The sequence below is a fragment of the Heptranchias perlo genome, chromosome 2, assembly GCF_035084215.1.
Source record: "Heptranchias perlo isolate sHepPer1 chromosome 2, sHepPer1.hap1, whole genome shotgun sequence".
In the NCBI taxonomy this organism is placed as follows: domain Eukaryota; kingdom Metazoa; phylum Chordata; class Chondrichthyes; order Hexanchiformes; family Hexanchidae; genus Heptranchias; species Heptranchias perlo.
In genome coordinates this window covers 117,868,838-117,881,716 of record NC_090326.1, presented here as the reverse complement: position 1 = coordinate 117,881,716, position 12,879 = coordinate 117,868,838, and the positions used below count along the sequence as shown (strand labels likewise).

Here is a 12,879-nt window from a genome sequence, read left to right as displayed (position 1 = left end):
AAGAATGTCTGTGCGTTGAAATGTAAGAGGCTATTTCTACATAAAAGGCCATTTCTACATAAAAGGCCATAAACAGACAATAAAGGGGCCTTTTACAACCCATCATTTGAGCACATGGTCTTTTCGACATTAAAGGATCTCCAGTCACAAAGCCTAAACTGTCAATTATTGAATTATGTTAATGATTGAGGGATAGCAACAGGGAGTGATTGGACAAAAAGAATGACCGTCCCCAATCTTACGTCCCATTGGTAAAAAACAATATAAAAAGAAGACTTTGAGACAAGAACAGTCTCTTCTCTTCTTCACCACCTGGCAGTCACAAGGAACACACACTGCAGTTGAACAGCACGCAAGAAGAAGAGGACTTTGAGTACTGAAGAGCTGATCAACCTTCAGACCCGATGAGCAAAAGCCTTGGTTTAAAGGTTGTATATGTATTAATGACATGGGAACAACACCACCTGCACGTTCCCCTCCAAGTCATACACCATCCTGACTTGGAAATATATCGCCGTTCCTTCATCGTCGCTGGGTCAAAATCCTGGAACTCCCTTCCTAACAGCACTGTGGGAGAACCTTCACCACACAGACTGCAGCAGTTCAAGAAGGTGGCTGACCACCACCTTCTCAAGGGCAATTAGGGATGGGCAATAAATGCTGGCCTTGCCAGCGACACCCACATCCCATGAACAAATAAAAAAAAACATGAAATGCCCACCTTGTTTTCTGTTTTTTCTAAAAGGAAAATGCCATACAGTCAGACCAATGTGCAGAGGCTAAAACTGCCAGTCAGATTTATTTGTAAGTTATATAAAGCACAGAAGCCAAATGATGCAATGAGATACTGTGCACTAAGTTGTATCCAACACTGAGGCGCTATAGTACTCTTGTTTCTCACCCTGATACACTGTACACAAATTCTCTTGTTCTCTACATTGATGCACTATAATACTGTAGTTTTTCACACTGACACACTGTTACTCCTCACATTGATGCACTGAAAAACTTCAGTTTCTTATGGGTGTACTTTTATTCCTTACGCTGATACACTTGTGACCTGCTTGCTTCTGATATATTTTTAACTACTTGTTTCTTGGAGTAATGTGCCATGGTAGTTTTTTTGTACCGGTGGATCATGACGCTCTCCTTTCTAGTGTTGTACTGATTTGCCACTAATCAGAGAACTCAGATTTAAGGTGATCGGCAAAAGAGCCAGAGGTGACATGAAGAAACATTTTTTTATGCAACAAATTGTAACGATCTGGAATGCACTGCCTGAAAGGGCGGTGGAAGCAGATTCAATAGTAACTTTCAAAACAAATTTGGATAAATATTTGAAGGGAAAAAATTTACAGTGCTATGGGGAAAGAGCAGGGGAATGGGACTAAATAGATAGCTTTCAAAGAGCCGGCACAGGATCGATGGGCTGAATGGCCGCCTCCTGTGCAGTACCTACTATGATATGATACTATGATTTCATTACTCACAGGATATATAACACTCATTTCTCAGAGAGATTCACCATTATATTTGGCTCTTGCAGGAACTCACTGTTATGTCTTGATGCCCTCTTTTGCTATAAAGACAGAAATAAAGGCTTGCATTATATAGCACCTTTCATGACCTCAGGATATCCCAAAGTGCTTTACAGCCAATGAAGTACCTTTGAAGTATAGTCGTTGTTATAACTCTCCAATTTCTCACAGAACTTAATTGCAATTGTCTTGTTTCTCTTATTAATTCACCACAAAGTTCTCAATTGCTGCAGAATTTCATTGCTTTCTTTCATTGCCTCCTGCAACTCACATAGATTCTGTACGATGCTCTTATTATTCACAGCCCTTTGCTACCTTGCTCTTGTTTTCCCTGTTTTCACTTTTATGGTGTGATTCATCACAGAAATTCAAAATGACAATAGTTTCTTACCCAGACTGTCTGTGATGCTTTTGTTTCTCTCACACTCGCCAACTATACCAGAGCAAATTGTGTAACATTTTTCATTTAGCTTCAGAATGCACCAGATAACAGCTGGCAATTCAATTGCATCGATTAATACATGGCGAATTCTATCTCTGTTTCAAATCCTCAGCATCTATTCTGTGCACTGAATAAGTTCCATTATAGAAAAGGAATCTGAGAGAGTGAAAAGCTGTACATAACAGCAAAGGAACTGTTATCCAATTGTCTGGCATATCAGTTGGGTATAACAGCTTTATAAGGACTGTGTCTCCCATATCAGAGGTTACAAAACATTTTGTGCTGAGCCCTCCCTTTGGTGATTCATGTCCCATGTGTGTCCACCCTTCTAAGAAACAGTATTGTTGTACAGAACAAGTGGATTTTATTTTCTTAAATCAGAAAGCAACATTAATAGCACACTACCAGCACTACACTATTGAATAAACTTGAACATAAAAGAACGCTTGATGACTCACCTTTGTCTCAGTGAGTAGGATGAGCCTGTTTGCTGCTACTGCACAATTTGTGGAATCTTAGATTGATATCGGAGAGTTTCAACTGCAAATCAGTCTCAGCGTTCAAGAGGCTTTTATACTTGTTTTTGATGTAAGTAAGCAAAGAAAAATCCACTTCACACAGGTAAATTGAGGCAAAGCAAACAAGTATTTGGAGGCTTTTTGGGACAATTTAGGAACTCTTTTCAAATTGAGAGCCAGAAATAATTAAGAGGCATGACTTTAAAAGTGTCTCTCAAATCAGAGTCAACAGCAACATCGATCAAATTCTCTTTTAGATTCAAGGCAATCTTGACCCTTACTAAGAAGTCCTCTGAAAATGGATTTCGAACCCAGAAGAAATCCTGCAATTCATTTGCCTCTCTTTCGGGAAAAACTCTTTGCTAAATTTTCTGCAAAGCTGAGAAAAATGCTCCAGAATTACATCTTTAACTTCTAGGCCCGACATTTCACAGTCTACAATCACTGAAGACAATGCCGGTAACATAGTTACGCTGGCTTGCAGCAGTACGAATAGGCTAGATGTTAGGCGGTTCTTTTTTTCCCCGGAGAGTAGTGAGCCTGTGGAATGCATTGCCAGCTTGTACGGTGTGTGCTGATTCCCCGCAAGGCTTCAAAAGGGAGCTGAACCAGTTCTTGGCTGGGGCAGAGATCGCATCATATAAAAGGTAAGTGGATTTACAGTTAACATACGAATGGTCAATGTGATCACCTGTACTGGTTTTGATCACCGGAGGGGTTCAGAGAGGAATTTACCAGATTTTTTTTTCCTTTATTAGCCCTGTTTTTTTCTTTTTTTGCCTCTCCTAGAAGATTACATACCTGTGGGAGCACGCTGTGTCCGCCGATACATTTGAAGCCTTACACGACTGGTGGGCACTGCAGGGACTGGACTGCGTAGTTGATGCAGGAGATAACATTATAATTTAATTTGATAAGTTTCCTTTGTCCTTTTTATGATTTAGGTGTTTATTGTTTGTGTCCCTCTAGAAAGGTGCCACTTATCATAGTTTACTTGGGTTGATGACACTGGGGCAACCCAGTCTCTCCTAACGGGTTTAATTAGAAAAGGCATACCTGCGGGGGTTAGGGAGGGTCTATCTAGTCATGATGATGTTCCAGGCATCATGTGTGTGGAGCAGGCTTGATGGACCAGCCGGTCTTTTCCTGCCTGTCATTTTCGTATATTCATACATAGCTAGTGCATGGCAAAAGTTTTTTGGCAAAGCTGTGTACTTTTTCGTGTACAATGGAAGTGCTACAATTCTTACCTTGCAACAAAAGGTCAAATTTATTGAGCTTGTCAAATACGTCAGTCAAATAGCCCAGTAAAACCATAGAAGCTAAGCTTTTGCAATTCTTTTTACGCGTGTAAATTAGGGTTTCTGTTGAACGTTCACCATGGTTACGGTGGCGGAGTGGGAGAAGCCTGCAGGAAATTCCTCGGCCTGATTTATACACCAAGCAATGTTGAAAATTTGAAGAAACTTCTGCACAAGTTTTAAATTAGTTTTTTCCTCCCTTAAGACTAGTACAATATATATTAGGTTCTCAGTTGCATTATAATATAAACTGACTGCATTATTTGTTTGTACATGACTTGTTTGCCAGATTAACAATGTCCCATGGAGTGGACGAACTGGTGGTTTCTGTTAGTGGGAAAATGCAGTAAATCTGTTCCATGAACAGCGCAATATAATAATAAAATATTGATGACCCATTAACGATTACAACGCAGCCATTTCATTTTGGAGTTCAGATGATTGTTACAAACCACTCGGGCTTTGTCTTGCTTCATGTAATGTCATCTGAATTCCTCACAGAGATTCTTATGTTGTAATTACTGCCAGGAACCTACTACTCTCTGTGAAATTACTACACAACTGCCAAGTAATTCCCTTCTTATACCATCACAAGAATCATGTGACAATATTATTATGTAGCAGCAATGTCTTAACAACTTTTATTACTTTTAATGTGGTTTCCACTTTACTGAGACTATAGCATAAAATATTTTTAAAAATTGACTTGTCCTTCATAACTTAAGATTTCATCTGAATTGTTAGAGTAAATGACACATGGATCACTTCCCACCATTTCTCATTCCATACTTACTGTTCCAACAAATAGGTTCTATTGTAACACTGGTCCCTACAGGGCAAAGGTGCTGAAGCAGTGAGACCAGAGTCTAGCCTGCTTTGCGCTCACCAAAGTCACATTGGGCCATGGTCGGCCCACATTACCGATATATGGTGGGTTCTAGGCGAATATAGGGTACGGTGCTGGGAACTTGCAAGAGGGGCTTGGGAAATAACTTAACCAGCTGTGATCAAAAATTAAAGGGATGTAGCCACTTAAAGGAAAGTAGCTACAAAAAGGAGGTGGGAGAAAAATTTCAGCTTTTATAAAGGCCACAAATATTTTCAGTGGATATAATCAACCTTTCCAAAGGCTGTATGGGGCGAAATAAATGGTCACAGGAGGGCAAAATAAATGTGAAGGCAGGAACTGGAGTCTGTGGCCAAATAGCAAACCTGGAGTGCATACTGGAAAGTTATGGACATACTTGGAAAATTGGCCCCTAAATATATACTCAAAGCACCTGTGGAGGCATATCTGAAGTACAGGGGTGGGGCGGTGGGTGCTAATTCCCACATTTTTTGGCATTAAAATGCTACATTCTTGGTGGGTGGGGTGGAATTTGAGGCAGGACCCAATTATGTTGGGTTTCCCACTCCTATATCCACCCATGCAAATTTCTAGCCCCTTTGAGGGCAGGTACATAAAATGCCCACAAATGAGCAAGCATGTGCAAGTGCGGGAATTACATCATTTGTGCCCTTAGCAACGTTGGGTCATTGAACTTCTGTCAGCATTGAGTGGTCATGAAGAGGTTGCTGGAGGTGGAATTGACTGCTGGAGTCCACCTCCTACCTCTGACCCTGGATCATGCCCTTCATGGGCCTCCTTCTTTCGGTGCCAAAAGGTTTGGGCCTGGATTTTCAGGTTCAAGGCCCATTCAGGGGGTGGGCCTGCTCGGCAATGCACCTGAGCCATGCAAATGGCCCCCAAGCAGGAAAATTGCAGGATCCTCTTTGATGACAGGTGCAGCATACCTGAGGTGTGCTACACCTGAGTGCCCAGTGGGTGCCCATAGAGGAGAATCTACCCTTACATTTCTAGATAAAATGCTTTAGAACATACCATGTAGAGATCCTCAATTCGCATGTTTACACCGACACTCATTTCTATTCTTTCATGTAAAGTTTCTGGGCAAGGATACAATGTGGCATGGAACCTGCAAAATAAAAGGGATAGGAAAGGCTTCAAACCTAGCCTAGAGTCATTCGTATTGTACTACTTACTCTTAGTGGAACTACTAACAGTGTAGATATTCACTGGATATTTACCCGACACATATCTTCCTCACTTTGCTTTTAAAGTGTTCTCCTGGGAAGAAAACTATGAACACATCTTTACTGAGGAACTCATTCTGTGGATAAAGAATTGGGAAAGTAATTTCATATCAATGATATAAATCTGACAGGAAATAAAATACTTATTCATCCGACTGATTGAAGTAGAAAAAGCAGCCGTTTAAATTTTAAATCCCACCGTGAGGCCTTTAGCAACAATGAACGATAGCGACATACAGGTGTGCTATGCATCCAGAGTTGCCAAGGCACCAATGATGGGAAATACATTATATTTTTCTCATTTGTCAGAATGTGGCTTGCCACAAAAGCTATGGAAATTCTAATGGGTGGAAAGAGGGGCAAGGCTTCCTGCCTGTAACATGCATTCGTAAAATCAGCCCTTGAACATACAATCATGTTAGTCTCCCAGAATTTATTCTTTGTTACATAATCTTTATTCCATAGAACACACTCTCAGCCATCATTTAAACACTCACAGATAGTAACTAGAAATTCCCCATCTGGTCTCCTGGATCTGGGAACTTTTTCCCGCTCTATGGATGCACCCTGACCCTGTCTCAAATCCCAGAGTCTGCGATTGATTGCTGTTGGGAATCCAGCCTTAGAAAGCAAAATGGGCCCTATTTTCACCAGGGTGAGATCTTGGCACACTAGTGCATCTGCTTCGTGCACACAGGGAGTTTGGGTGCTGCTCCACCTCAGCTCTTGGCTACAGATTCCACTTCACCTCATTCTGTGATGGAAGGGAAGAAATATCAGAAACACCTACCTCCATTTCCTGTAGAACACTGAAAGAGCCAAAAAAATGTTTAGAGAACTGGCATGACCCGGTTCACCTCAAAATCCTCCCCGGCCCAACCAGATAACAGCAGCTATGTGCCCCCAGAGCCCAAGAATTTTCTTCTCTTTAGCATTCCCTGCCTGGAATTGGGCGGGCCAATGGATTAGTACTATACTCTTCCACGTATGGGTTGAATCCACCCCAGACTACTGGGATGAAAGCCGCATCTATGTGCTGGTTGTATGTAAAGAGTTTTGGTCAAATCCAAATGTCACACAGGTAAAGTACGGGCTGCACTTCTGTGATCAGAACTAAAGCTGGGGAATAGAGGGAGCTGTACTATATCTGGCCTAGGGGTGCTTGATGCTCACACTGGGTACCTCAAATGGTAAAATATTTCATTCCTCATGAAATATAAGGGTCAATTTTCCAATATGTTAAAGCAGCAAACCACATAACAGCTGGCTGTGTGCTTTCCAATATTATGCTGGGTCGATCCCTAGTTACTTACTCAAGGTGAGCTCCTGACCCATATTGGGCTTGGTGCTAGGAGCTTGTGCATCTCCCACTCCCTTTGCCCCACCATTGGCAGCTGTGTAGGCACTAGAATTCCCTCCCTAAGCCTCTCCGCCTCTCCTCCTTTAAGACTCTCCTTAAAACCTATCTCTTTAACCAAGCTTTTAGTCACCCATCCCAAAATCTCTTTTTTTGACTCGGTGTCAATTTTTGACTGATTAAGCTCCTGTGAAGTCCCTTGGGACATTTTCCTACAGTAAAGGTACTGCATAAATGCAAGTTGTTGTTGATACAAGGGGCAGCCAACAGCTGAGGCATAACAGGAAGTGAGATGGATGAGGAATTGACCTCTTAGGATGATGATCCATCTCTACCTCTCAGCCAGTCCCCTTGGAGGACTGCAGAAAAAGCAAGTAGTGCACAGGAGCAGCCAGTCAAGGCAGCAGTGGCAGGAACATCTCATGACCAAGGAGAAATGGGGTATTCACCATAGGTGAGTCACAGAGTTCCCACCGAGGAGCAGCAGCATGCTACCGCACTTGTTCCTCCAACTGGGATTCAGCCCAGCTTGTTGGCATGCAACAAATGTACAACAAACTTACATTTATATAGTGCCTTTAATATTAAAAAAACGCAAAACGCTTCACAGAGGCATTATCAAAAAAAATCAAAAAATGGATGCCAAACCAAAGAAGGAATTATTAGGAAAGGTGACCAAAAGCTTACTCAAAGAGGTGGATTTTAAGGAGTTTCAGAGTCCAGCATTAACATTCAATCACCTTTTAAAAATAGGTCTGCCAATATTGTCTCAAAATGCGTAAGTACAGGGTTTTGCACCAGTGGCAGTGCTTTGCACAAGTTCATTGGGGAATTTGACAGGTTCATCCATCATAAGCTCCACGGGTAGAACAGTCTTTGACACCAACAAATGACCTCACGTGCTCTGTTAATGTGTCTTCTATGTTAAAAGGATTTATATTTAAATGAATGGTGAAAACTGGCCTTTCCCCCCCACCCCTGTTTCCACTAAACGTAGACACTGAGTTCACTGAATGCAGAGATTAGACAAGCACATAGGAAAGGGAAAGTGGTTTTAATGGGAGATTTTAACTTTCACATTGATTGGGATAAGCAGATGAGCTCATTTCAGAAAGATAGTGAATTGCTTGAGTGTGTTTAGGACAACTTTCTACAACAATATGTCCAAGAACTAGCAAGAGGGCAGGCCATATTAGATTTAATAAAGAGCAATGAGCCAGATTTAGTTAACAGCCTAATGGTGTGTGAACATTTATCTAAGATTCTAAATTTAGGTAAGGCTGACATCAACGGGATGAGACAGAGACAGAGACTGTCCACAGTAAACTGGGCAAATCTGTGAATGGGTAAAATAACAGACGATCAGCGGGAGGTGTTCAAAAAAAAATGTAATGCGATACAGAACCGGTTTATACCCCTAACGGGCAAGAGCTCTACTTGCCAAAACACAGCCATGGACAACATAAAACTAAAAGAAAAACCATATAAAAATGCAAAAAATAGCACAGATTCTGGTGACTGGGAGCGATACAAAGAACAGCAAAGGATGACAAAACAGATAGTATGAGCTACAGAAAGGGAGTATGAAAAGAAACTTGCAAGAGATATCAAAATCAACACAAAAATTCTTTGCAATTATATTAGGAAAAAGAGGGTGGGCGAGCAATGGGGGCCCTTTAAAAACTGATAATGGTGATATTGTAAATGAAAATAAGGAAATGGCAGACACGTTAAATAATTACTTTGTGTCAGTATTTACAGTAGAGGAAGAGGATAGAATGTCAGACACCCCAAGGAAACTAATTTTGAATCAGGGAGGGGGAGTCACCATAATTAATGTAAGCAAATTAACAGTAATGAAGAAAATAATGGTGTTAAAGAGAGACAAATCCTCAGGACCAGATGGTTTCCATCCCAGGGTTTTAAAGGAAGTAGGTGAGCACATTGCAGATGCCCTAACTATAATCTTCCAAAGTTCTCTCGATTCAGGAACCACTCCTTTAAATTGGAAAATTACACATGTTACGTCACTATTTAAGAAAGGTGAGAGAGGGAAACTAGGGAATTATAGACCAGTTAGCCTAACATCTGTTGTTGGGAAATTAAGGATAGAATGACTGAACACCTTGAAAATTTTCAGCTGATCAGAGAGAGCCAGCATGGATTTGTAAACGGGAGGTCATGCCGGATGAACCTGATTGAATTTTTTGAAGAGGTGACTAAAGTAGTGGACAAGGGAATGTATATGAATGTTGTTTATATGGAATTCAAGAAGTCATTCGATAAATTCCCTCATAAGAGACTGTTAGCTAAAGTTGAAGCTCATGGAATTGAGGGCAAATTATTGACCTGGTTAGGAAATTGGCTGAGCGGCAGGAGACAGAGAGTAGGAATAGTGGGCAGGTACTCAAATTGGCAGGATGTGACGAGTGGTGTCCCACAGGGATCTGTGTTGGGGCCTCAACTATTCACTGTATTTATTAACAACTGAGATGACAGGATAGAGGGCCACATATGCAAGTTTGCCGATGACAAAGATAGGCAACATTGTAAGCAGTGTAAATGGAAGCATAAAATTACAGAGAGATATTAATAGATTAAGTGAATGGGCAAAACTGTGGCAAATGGATTTCAGTGTAGGCAAGTGTGAGGTTATCCACTTTGGACCTAAAAAGGATAGATCAGAGTACTTTCTAAATGGTGAAAAGCTCGAAACAGTGGAGGTCCAAAGAGACTTCAGGGTCCATGTACATAGATCATTAAAATGTCATGGACAGGTACAGAAAATAATCAAAAAGGCTAATGGAATGCTGGCCTTTATATCTAGAGGATCAGAATACAAGGGGGTAAAAGTTAAGCTACAGCTGTACAAAGCCCTAGTTAGACCACACCTGGAGTACTGTGTTCAGTTCTGGGCACTGCACTTTAGGAAGGATATGTTGGCCTTGGAGGCAATACGGTGTCGATTTACTAGAATGATACCTGGTAAAGTATTCCATATTCTACTGATTGCCTTGGGAGAATTTCAACTCGCTCCACTTGGCAGAAATCGGGGAAGTGGAGTTAAAACCCAAGCAGTACACTTACCGCTCATTTCCCGCTCTTTGGTTATTTTAACATCACTTTTTTCTTGGGCGGCTGAGGAGCCTCATAAATATATGCAAATTGGGGTCCTTTCACTTGGATAGGACCCCGAAGCTATTTTAATTGCCGTGGACTCTCCCTTCTCGGTAAAACCTGGCTGACAACCAGTGGAGACTCTTTAAGGTAAGCGTTCCTCTGGGTCCCACAAAAAAAGCTTGGACTGCTGCCGCCCTGGGATCCCCCCCACCCGCGAGACCCTCCCAAACCCCCTCTCCGCGACTTACAGGACAGCTACCTACAAGGGTCACTCCCCGCGAAGGTGCTGAATCAAGGAATCTTCCCAAATTAGTCAATATTGCAAGTACAAAACATTTTTCTTACAGCCATAGGATCCTCTGTTGGGACATTGATTTCTACATGACGTAAGACAATGTTTCCATGACACACCCTCCAGAGTACTCTTTCAAAAGCAGGAAACCTTTCTCGTTTGATCACTCCAGCCACAAAGCTACATAAAAGGTACAGAAAAAAAAATGAGTGGATCACATTTATGCATTACATCCCGTTGGTAATTCAATGCCGTACCGCTCCTCTGCTGGCTTTGTAGGTAAATGCACTCTGTGATGCAGTACTAAGCCATACAGACCAGAAATCATTTCCAGACCGCGATGAGTTCACTGATCTTAGCCAGGGCAGATGTGCTGCTACAATTGGCTTCAGTGCCTCTGGGCTGTGTAGGATCCAGAAATCGGCCATGTTGATGCTATCCAATGATTCCTGCTGGAAAATGTGCATATGCAGATGTCTTGATTTTGATATCCTCCACAGTTAAATAGTCTGGGGACATCCACTTTCTAGCCTCACACATTGAAATTTAAGAAAAAGTCAAGGATAAGTAAAGGGCTATTTGGCTCAGTAGGCTCATCTCTTATTAGGGGGGGATGAAGAATGGCCATTTTTCAGAGGTACCAGAAGGCCGCCAGTACCTTTGACAACCCCAACAAGAGTCAATTGTTATAATCTGGTCTCTCTGGATACTTTTTACTTGTGCTCCATGCAGTAGTCAACTTCCATAGGCAAGTATTACACATCCTATGAACCAAAATTTGACAATGTGTGGGAAGTATCTGAGATAGCAGACACTGGGTGAGCAATGAACTCTTTTATCATTGAGGTACACACTGGAAATAGTACAGAATACCAGCATGCACTTCTGATCTCTCCAAACATCATGCTGACAGATCAAGTGACTCAGGTTGAAAGTTATCAATCAAGATTATTAAAAAGTAATTTGAAAAGAGGTAATAGCAAAAAATAGCAGATTTAGCTGCATCCTAGAACTTCACTTATCTTACAGTTTCGGTTTCAAAACAATACAAACTCTAAAGTCTTAGCAGTTCTCTTCAGTAAATTTGTATGTGATGAAAAGCTATATGTGGGATTGAATTCTCATGGACTGCCCTACCAGCTCCTGGTATGTATAGTATAATAGCAAGATAGGAAAACATTTAAGAATCTAAACTGCTGGACTGATTATAGCTATCTGCTCCCTTTGAAGTCAAGCTGATAAAAAAGACAAATAAAAAAGGGAACTTCACAATTAATTTAAACTATGAATCAAAATAGATCTCAAAGCCATAGACTGTAGGAAATAAGCCATTGACAACCTGGTGATTAAACTTTTAAACATTGTCCTGGATAGAAGCAGTATGAACTGATGGTTGTTTATTCTCTATTAACCACCAGCTCAGAAAATTTGGCCTGAATGATATAGAATGCTTGTCACCAACATCTCTATGGCATCATCATATAAACAACAGGGTGAGAACATTTCTAGCTCATGTAGTCAGTGCACTGGCAGACATATTTCTTCTTTTGTAATTAGAGAGTTCCGAGATGAAAAGAAACCCAAAGTCACAATACAACCGGATATGTATTTCAGACTTTCTCCCAAACACTGACACTTCTCCCAGAAGCAATCACAGAATACACTTTAAAATTGTAACATTACTGGCTAGCTGTAGTTTCCTAATAAAAAAGCATATATACAATGTAGAGATTCTTATGATCTGTAATAGGATGAAGGGGTCTGCTACAGTGACTACCTGCAGGAGAGGAGGGAAATAAATAAATTGTGTATTTCATATGCTGTGTACCTCCACCCCTTGAGATGTTTGTGCTTGTTCTGTTTTGGATTTTATTTTGTGCTTAATGTGCTAATATAGCTTACTTTGCAATGGCATGTGAAAGATTAGATTTACCCCAGTTTCAGACGTCCTCCTCCACTAGCACTGCTGTTCCTCCTTGAAAATCGTGTTACAGAGACGGACTCTTCAGAGGGGAGCTCAGAGCCTGACAGCTGGGATTCTGCCTGGGGAAGACAAAGCCCAACGCACGTTAAAAGCTATCACCTGCACAGTGCTTTTATTCTTAGATTACAGCAGGCTGAAAGCTTGTTTTCCATGAAGTAAAAATCTTTTATCAATTATGTAAATAGAGAGCAGCCCACTTAGAAGAATTGCCATTTGCAAAATTATTCTGAAAG

At 41.2% G+C, this 12,879-nt stretch overlaps 1 protein-coding gene across 1 annotated transcript in view; it reads right to left on the bottom strand.

Moving 5' to 3' along the window:
- LOC137334220 (V-type proton ATPase 116 kDa subunit a 1-like) overlaps positions 1 to 12,879 on the bottom strand; it is a 117,996-nt gene that overhangs the window by 78,327 nt on the left and 26,790 nt on the right. The window contains exons 5-8 of the mRNA XM_067998829.1: positions 12,596 to 12,705; positions 10,716 to 10,842; positions 5,888 to 5,970; positions 5,682 to 5,775 (exon numbers count right to left, since the gene is read on the bottom strand). Of these exons, the coding sequence (XP_067854930.1) occupies positions 5,682 to 5,775; positions 5,888 to 5,970; positions 10,716 to 10,842; positions 12,596 to 12,705 (414 nt within the window). The remainder of the gene's footprint in view (positions 1 to 5,681; positions 5,776 to 5,887; positions 5,971 to 10,715; positions 10,843 to 12,595; positions 12,706 to 12,879) is intronic.